The sequence below is a fragment of the Emiliania huxleyi genome (genome assembly GCF_000372725.1).
Source record: "Emiliania huxleyi CCMP1516 unplaced genomic scaffold EMIHUscaffold_451, whole genome shotgun sequence".
NCBI lineage: Eukaryota > Haptophyta > Isochrysidales > Noelaerhabdaceae > Emiliania > Emiliania huxleyi.
Window position 1 is genome coordinate 34,276 of NW_005198602.1, and position 8,234 is coordinate 42,509.

General features: G+C 69.4%; 4 protein-coding genes across 4 annotated transcripts; 2 read left to right on the forward strand and 2 right to left on the reverse strand.

Annotated features, from left to right (window-relative positions):
- Positions 1 to 1,313: 1,313 nt before the first annotated feature.
- Positions 1,314 to 2,121, forward strand: EMIHUDRAFT_245210 (hypothetical protein; the record flags this gene model as incomplete). The annotated part of the gene is made up of 4 exons (XM_005768575.1): positions 1,314 to 1,330; positions 1,554 to 1,650; positions 1,725 to 1,749; positions 1,928 to 2,121. The coding sequence occupies 4 exons, from the start codon at positions 1,314 to 1,316 to the stop codon at positions 2,119 to 2,121; spliced, it is 333 nt and encodes a 110-aa protein (XP_005768632.1).
- Positions 2,122 to 3,833: 1,712 nt separating this feature from the next.
- EMIHUDRAFT_245211 (hypothetical protein) lies at positions 3,834 to 4,814 on the forward strand (the record flags this gene model as incomplete). The annotated part of the gene is made up of 4 exons (XM_005768576.1): positions 3,834 to 3,880; positions 4,022 to 4,050; positions 4,405 to 4,451; positions 4,704 to 4,814. 4 exons carry the CDS (start codon positions 3,834 to 3,836, stop codon positions 4,812 to 4,814), a joined length of 234 nt encoding a protein of 77 aa, XP_005768633.1.
- Positions 4,815 to 5,680: 866 nt separating this feature from the next.
- On the reverse strand, positions 5,681 to 6,418 carry EMIHUDRAFT_245212 (hypothetical protein; the record flags this gene model as incomplete). The annotated part of the gene is made up of 2 exons (XM_005768577.1): positions 5,681 to 5,693; positions 5,775 to 6,418. The coding sequence occupies 2 exons, from the start codon at positions 6,416 to 6,418 to the stop codon at positions 5,681 to 5,683; spliced, it is 657 nt and encodes a 218-aa protein (XP_005768634.1).
- A 45-nt stretch (positions 6,419 to 6,463) lies between these two features.
- EMIHUDRAFT_245213 (hypothetical protein) lies at positions 6,464 to 7,313 on the reverse strand (the record flags this gene model as incomplete). Its single annotated transcript, XM_005768578.1, has 2 exons — positions 6,464 to 6,488; positions 6,733 to 7,313. The coding sequence occupies 2 exons, from the start codon at positions 7,311 to 7,313 to the stop codon at positions 6,464 to 6,466; spliced, it is 606 nt and encodes a 201-aa protein (XP_005768635.1).
- Between the last annotated feature and the right edge of the window lie 921 nt (positions 7,314 to 8,234).

Below are 8,234 nucleotides of genomic sequence, written 5' to 3' on the forward strand. Positions count from 1 at the left end.
TCTTGCCGCCGAGGGACGTCATCATAAAGTCCGGCAGCCCGATCGCCGAACGCCGACGAAAGCGGCGAAGGAAAGCCTCCGTCTCGTGTGGGGTCAGTCGTTCCGCCACAAATATTAGATCCGAGGGAAGGTCTCGGCTTCGCGCTTAGCCTCGAGGACGAGCGGCGGCGTCGGGGGCAGAGGGGACTGTGTCGGCGACAACGGCGAGGCGGAGGTCGGCGGAGGCGAGGGCGAGACGGAGGGCGGTGGCGGCGAGGGCGAGGTGGAGGGAGGCGGCGGCGGCGGCGAGGCGGAAGGAGGCGGCGACGAGGGCGAGGCGGACGGCGGCGGCGGCGGCGGCGAGGCGGAAGGGGGCGGCGGCGAGGGCGAGGCGGAGGGAGACGGCGGCGACGGCGAGGCCGAGAGCGGTGGCGGAGATGGCGAGGCGGACGGCGGCGGCGCCGGGGATGGCGAGGCCGACGGCGGTGGCGGCGACGGCGAGGTCAAGGGAGGCGGCGGCGAGGGCGACGCGAACGGAGGCGACGGTGACGGCGAGGCGGAGGGCGGCGGCGGCGACGGCGAGGCCGACGGCGGCGGCGGCGACGGCGAGGCGGAAGGAGGCGGCGGCGGGGGCGAGGCGGAGGGAGGCGGCGGCGATGGCGAGACGGACGGTGGCGGCGGTGACGACGAGGCGGAGGGCGGCGGCGGCGACGGCGAGGCCGACGGCGGCGGCGGCGACGGCGAGGAGGACGGCGGCGGCGGTGACGGCGAGGCGGCTGGCGGCGGTGGCGACGGCGAGGAGGAGGGCGGCGGAGGCGACGGCGAGGCCGACGGCGGCGGCGCACTGGTCAAACTATTAGCCTCATAATGAGGAAAAGGCTAATAGCGATTTCAAATAGTGCTACTATTAGCTCAGAGGGGCTAATAGTGCAATTATTAGGTGTGCTAATAGCCGATGTCCTAATAATGGACCCTCATAATGCGCACTTAGCGATTTCGCGATTCATGCCGCATGCTTCACGGCGCGCCCCGGCCTAATAGCTGGGCCTCATAGCGACATGCCGGCCACGGAGCTCGTCGCGCCCATGCCGCCATCGGCGCCCGCTGACCATCTGGCGTGCAGCGAGAAACCCTCTGCGAGCTGGCGCCAGCGTGGTGGTTTGGCGGCGTGCGGCGCAGCGCTGGTCTTCTTGGCGTCCATCCACGCTGATCGCGGAGGATCCGGCGAGAAGCCTTGCGCTGCCATCGGTCAAGGCGCAGCTGGACGAGACGATGCGAGAGGAAGGCCGGCGGCTTTTCGAAGCGCAGCACGACCTGCCGCGCCCGGCGCGCTGATGCCGACCACTGCAGGGTTTGTTGTCGACGAGCAGCTGTTTTTCTTGTTTGACTTGGCGATTTGAGAGTCGCGCACAGCACACTGGCCAGTGTGCTCCTCGCTCGCTCCCCGCTCGCCTCGGTGACCTGTCGCCCACCAGCGCGCGGCGACCGCGCGCACACCACCAGCGCGCGGCGACCGCGCACACCGCGCCCGCCGGCTCTCCGCCCTCCTCACCACCCGTCGGCGCTGTCCGCAGGCATGTGAGGCGGAACGGCGACCGCACAGCGCGCGCGGGTGTGGAGAACGTGATCAACCGCCGGGCTTCGGCCCCTCGCCGGCGCAGCGCCGGCGAGGTCCTGGGTCATCCCCGGGCGGCGGTCCGGGCGGCAGCAGATCTCTGCGCCGCCCGCATCCTGTTCGTGATCAGGGCGTGCGCAGTTTGAAATTGCAAGGTCCGAGCGCGCGCCCGCGCCCGCCGCGCCCCGCACGCAGCCACATCCTGCGTTCTGCGGCGGCAGCGGCCTTATCTCTCTCTCTCCCTGCTCTCCCAAGCCGTGCGCACCGTCGCCGCGCGCGCGCGCCGCCGCAAGCTGCCGGGCTGACGCTCGTCCCCGTGCCCCTGTTGCGCAGGCAACACCCGCGCTCGTGCGGACCGCACGACCAGCTTCCTGCTCGCGCCGCCCTCGCTGTGGCCCGGCGTCTCCGCCGGCGGCTGGTGCGTCAAGGTGATGAAGAGCACCACCAAGCCTGACGTCACCACGGTCAAGTTCAACGACTCCACGTTCTCGTTCGCCGTGGTTGCCTCATGGAAGCCCGTCTCCTAGAGAGTCGGCGCCATCGCTCTTGCCGCGCCGCGCGTAGTGCGCGTCGCGCGGGTACCGCACTATTAGGGCACTATTAGGGCCACTATTAGGCTCTCATAGTGCCCTAATAGCGCCCTAATAGTCGCTATTAGCCCATCTCATAGTGGTGTTCTAATAGCTCCAGACGTTATGAAGCTCAGCTATTAGCCCCTCTGAGCTAATAGTAGCACTATTTGAAATCGCTATTAGCCTTTTCCTCATTATGAGGCTAATAGTTTGACCAGTGCGGTAATGGCGAGGCCGACGGCGGCGGCGGCGACGGCGAGGCCGACGGCGGCGGCGGCGACGGCGAGGCGGAGGGCGGCGGCGGCGACGGCGAGGCGGATGGCGGCGGCGGCAACGGCGAGGCGGAGGGCGGCGGCGGTGACGGCGAGGCCGACGGCGGCGGCGGCAACGGCGAGGTGGATGGCGGCGGAGGCGACGGCGAGACGGACGGCGGTGGCGGCGAGGGCGAGGCGGAGGGTGGCGGAGGCGAGAGGGCGACGTTGACGGTGGTGGCGGCGAGGGCGACGCGGAGGGCGGCGGCGGCGAGGGCGACGCGGACGGCGGCGGCGGTGACGGCGACGCAGACGGCGGCGGCGGTGACGGCGAGGCGGACGGCGGTGGCGTTGACGGCGAGGTCGACGGCGGCGGCGGCGAGGGCGAGGCGGACGGCGGCGAGGGCGAGGCGGAGGGTGGCGGTGGCGACGGCGGCGGCGGTGACGGCGAGGCCGACGGCGGCGGCGGTGACGGCGAGACGGAGGGCGGCGGCGGCGACGGCGAGGCGGCTGGCGGCGGTGGCGACGGCGAGGCCGACGGCGGCGGCGGCGACGGCGAGGCGGAGGGCGGCGGAGGCGACGGCGAGACGGACGGCGGCGGCGGCGACGGCGAGGCGGAGGGCGGCGGCGGTGAGGGCGAGATGGACGGCGGCGGCGGCGACCGCGAGGCGGAGGGCGGCGGCGGCGACGGCGAGGCCGACGGCGGCGGCGGCGGCGGCGGCGAGTTGGAGGGCGGCGGCGGTGACGGCGGGGCGGAGGGCGGCGGCGGCGGCGGCGGCGAGGTGGAGGGCGGCGGCGGGCGGCGGCGGCGGCGGCGAGGCGGAGGGCGGCGGTGACGGCGAGGCGGAGGGCGGCGGAGGCGACGGCGAGACGGACGGCGGCGGCGGTGACGGCGAGGCCGACGGCGGCGGCGGCGACGGCGAGGCGGAGGGCGGCGGCGGCGGCGGCGACGGCGAGGTGGATGGCGGCGGCGGTGACGGCGAGGCGGAGGGCGGCAGCGGCGATGGCGAGGCGGAGGGCGGCGGCGGCGACGGCGAGGCCGACGGCGGCGGCGGCGACGGCGAGGCCGACGGCGGCGGCGGCGACGGCGAGGCGGAAGGAGGCGGCGGCGGGGGCGAGGCGGAGAGCGGCGGTGGCGGCGAGGCGGAGGGCGGCGGCGGCGACGGCAAGGCCGACGGCGGCGGCGGCGATGGCGAGACGGACGGCGGTGGCGGTGACGGCGAGGCGGAGGGTGGCGGATTGCGGATCACCTTGATGGCAACCTCTGCCGCTGCACTGGGTATCGTCCGATCCTCGACGCCGCCAAGTCCCTTTGCGCCCACGCGCCGTGCGGTGGCGGCGGGCCTTGCTGCGCCAGTGGCAGCGGCGACGGCAGCGGCGGCGGCAACGGCTGCGGCGGAGGCAACGGCTGCGCCAATGGCAATGGCTGCGAACATCCTGCCGACCCCAGCGGCCGCCTTCTGGTGGACGGGGACGTGGTGACGGCCACCGCCGACAAGCTGGCCGTCTACTCCTCCGAGCGGTACTGCGACTCGCGCGCGGCAGCAAGCGAGCCGGTGATGCCTACTGCGCTGCTGATCGCGCCCCACGACTTAGTCAGTAAGTCTGAATGTGAATGCTCAGGCGATGCCGAGTGAGCTGTCGGCCGCGCCTCGGCCGAGGAGAGCGTCGAGGTGTACCCGCGCGCAGACCTCGGCGCGCATCTCCCCATATCTCCCCCTATCTCCCCGTATCTCCCCGTATCTCCCGCCGCCTCCCTCGGCGCGCTACGCCATCTCCCCATATCTCCCCATATCTCCCCATATCTCCCGCCGCCTCCCGCGGCGCGCGGCGGCTCCGCGACAGCGCGCCATGGCGACGTGCCCGTCCCTCCCCTCTTGAGCGGGCGGCCACCTCCTCGGCCCTGCGTGTTGTCCCTCCGCCGCCGAGGCTGGCCGAGATGACACGAGATGACGCACGAGATGACACGAGATGGCACGAGATCTAGGCGCGCTGCAGGGCCTCAAGCTCGGCGCCAAGAACCCGATCTCGATGGTCGACGGCTACAACTTTGACGGCGCCAGGCGTCAGCACCCCCCCCCCCCCTGCCCTTCCCCCCCTCCCCTCCCCTCCCCTCCCCTCCCCCTCCTCTCTCCACCCGCCTCCCTCTCCGCCGCCCTCCCTCACCGCCGCCGCCGCCCTCCGCCGCCGCCGCCCTCACCGCCGCCGCCCTCACCACCGCCACCCTCACCACCGCCACCCTCTTCACCGCCACCCCTCACCGCCGCAACCCTCACTGCCGCGCAGGCGTACAAGGACTCGAAGCTCTGCCTGGCGATGCTCTCGCACACGCTGCACCAAAACTACCACAAGCAGACCGGCATCGCCTTCTCCACCGTCTACCCGGGCGGGGACTAGCACTAGCCGTCTTCCACATGGTCCCTCGGGTCCCTGCTGCTCCTAATCTCTTCGTACATCCTCTTGCGCTGGTCTCCGCAATAAGTCCTGCTCTCCTTCCCTCCACCCTCGTCTCGCCCTGCGCGTCTGCCCCAATTCTCGTTTCTCCCCCGTCGTCTGCCACCTACGTCGTCTGCCCTACGTCGGCTGGCGACGGGTCCTCCACAGTCGGTTAGGTCGCCGCCCTCCTCGTGCCTCTTCCCAACGTTCCCTCGGCGGCCGATGCCGTGTCTGTGGCGCTACTTGGCGGTCTGCTCCGACTCCCCCGTCCTCGGGTCTGCCCAGCTCTCGTCTGCGCTAGTCTCTGCTTCGTCATCACTGGCGTCTCTCCTCTTCTTTCTCCCCTCCTTGTATGCTTTGCACATCGCGTCGACTCCCTTTCGCGTGAGCACCACTCTCTACACAGGGAACGTGTGTTGCGCACCACGCCAGAGGAAAAAATGGATTCGACTGACTAATTCACGGCTGCGATGAGATGAAACGAGACGACGTGGCGATGGACCGCCCGACTCCTCCCAGGCCCGCACACGCATCCAGTCATAGCGTTCCGCCGCGCGCCATCTCAAAACGTCACGAGGGCAGCCCAAACATCTGGGATCTGCCTGCGCACCTCCATTCCACCCGACGACCCGTCGCCGCGTCGCCCCCCCGCCGTGCATCCGCAGAGCTATCTCGCCACGGCTCCGCGTCCGCCTCGCGCTGCGCCAACCAGAGAGTACGCGTGCGAGGAGCGCCGCGCCTCCTCCTCCTTCTCCGTCTCCGCGCGCTTAAAGAAACACTCCTTCACCCCTCAACACACACAACAACGGTACACGCACGCCACAAGGTCAAAGCTCAGGCCTGAGGGGTAGGGGCGGGCGGCGGTAGCGGTACGAGGGCGTCGCGTCGACGAGCCACATGCCGAGGGCGCGCAGCGTCGACCTCATGTCGTCGAAGTCCACCTTCTCGTACCGGTCCTGCCGCTGCCGGTGGCCCCGAAACGGGCGCGAGCCGGGCACGCTGCACGGCGCCGCCTCCTGCATGCAGCCGTGCGTGAGGTGGTAGATGGCGGCCGACGGCTGGAGCCCGTCCCAGCTGCCGGTGCGAGGGAACCGGTCGTAGGGCAGCCAGCCGAGGCGCAGGCAGTTGCCCCGCTGCTTGCAGTGCGACCCGCTTGGGTGGAAGGTGGCCAGAGTGGTCTCGTTGGCGGTCGGGCTCGAGCGGCCACGCCAGCCCCTCCGGCCTCCTCCCGCCCCTCCCGCCCCTCCGTCCGCCTTTGCGTCCATCTTGGCGTCCGCCATCACAAAGGAGAGGCCGTACTGGTCGCCGATGTTGTTCCAGCGCAGGTAAAACTCGATCAGCCCGCGCCGCACCGCCGACAGCACGAACTCGCTGACGGCGGCCGTGCCGTGCGCGTAGTAGAAGCCGGCGTTGGCCGCGACGCCGACCTTGCGCACCGGGTCCTCTGGCCACGCGTCGCGCTGCACGAGTAGGTCAGCGGGGATCGCCGCCAGCTCGGCGACCACTGGCCGGAGCAGCACGACCGTCGCGTCGCACAGGAGCACGTCGATCCCGGCCGCCAGCATCGCCGCCACGGCGACGTGCCGCTCTGTCCGCGCCGCCTGGATTTTTCAGGTGAGGTCAGGGAAGGCAGGCCTCTCCACGCGCACAAAGGGTGGTAGGGCAAGGGCCAGGCAGCCGTCCACGTCTAAGACACTGGAGCCGCACGGCGTTCAAAGTGCAAGGCCCGTGAGGGTGTTGTGAGGTGTGCGTGCGTGCGTGCGTGCGTGCGTGCGTGCGTGTGTGTGTGTGTGTGTGTGTGTGTGTGTGTGTGTGTGTGTGTGTGTGTGTGTGTGTGTGTGTGTGTGTGTGTGTCGCCTGGATGTGCCTCTGCAAGCACGTCTCGTTCCACGCGGCCAGAGAGCGAGACAGGTCGGCCGAGGGGATGGCGCGCGCGGTGAGGTCAGAGTGCAGCTCGGCCTCCATCGAGAGGACCAGAGTGTTGTGGTACGCCAGCTTGTGTGCGTGCAGCACAAAGTTGAGCACAAGCTCGCGGTAGTCCCAGTCACCGCTGGTGACGACGACACGCCCGTCGAGTGCCGTCCTCTTCGCGAGGGCGACCGCGTCTCCGTACACCGCCACTTCGTCGGGCGAGTGCGGCACATCGCGCGACCGCGCTTGCACCCACGCCTCGCGGTGGATATATGGCTGCGTCCACTGCTTGTAGCGCCAGCCGCGTGGCGTGTCCTCCCGCACGTGCTGCAGGTTGCCCTCTCCTGGCGCGCAAGGTCGACCGTCGCAGACTGTCGAGTGCGACGGGAACCAAGGCATTCGCTCCGCCTCCTCACGCCGAACGCCAGAGTCGGCCACCTCTCGGTCCGACGGGCGGCGGCTTGGCACGCGACCATCATGCTCTTGGGGCTTGCCAGGGTCGTAGCGCGCTCGCGAAGAGACTGCGAGCCAGAACAGGGCGAGTCTCATACATGAAACACAAGTCACCGACACCACCTCTCTCACGAAAAGAATCTACTGAAGTACTCCAACAATTTTACAACAAAACTCTCTCGCACGGCACTAGGCACGGACTGGCGCGCACTGGCACTATCAACACAGGTAGAAAAGAATTTTGAAATGCGATCGAACCCAATGGGCACAGGAACAAGAGAAGCGATCGCCATCTCGCTGGCCTCTCCGCAGGCCCCCCCGACCGCGTCGAACTCATCGGCGCGGGCTCTCTCGGTTACGGGACCGGCCCCAGCTTCGGCTGAGGGCTAACAAGCTGCCGAGCCCAAATCACTGTGCGAGTCGTGATTTCTTGTTGGTTGGTCTTCAAAAATCTCTCTGGAGATGTGCTACCTCGCGCGGGCCGATTGGGCCGACTACGAAAAGATGGAGGTGGAGTGGGGCTGGGCATTCGAGCGGGTGGCGTTCTGCTTGCCGCAGTGAGCCGGTCTCTATTGGCGGGGACTGTTGAACCAGCCAGAGTCGCGTTGGACGTTGGTGCACCTGCAACCGTACGTGGCGCTCGTGGCCGCTGCTTAGCCTTGTGTTTTGAATGTTTGGATCTAGAGAGAGGCAAAGGAGCTTTCGCATTCCGAGGCTGGTGCGGGATCTCACTCGACATTCCGTGCTCGGCCAGCTCGTTCGCGAGCCCAGTACGGGAGAATACGCCATCTCGCCGTCTCACCGCACACCGAACGTCACAAGTCTCGTCTATCTATGTGAAGGCCTTCTAGAGGCCCGCGGGTAGTCTCCCACCCCCATCCCCAGGGCCTCCAGGCCGGCTCGCCCTTAACCTCTCATAGACCAGCGCGCAGCGCCATCGGGGATATTTTCTTCTCATAACAAGGTATGTGAACAGCGCCTTTTCCTGACCGACACCCCAAATTTGTCTTAGATGCA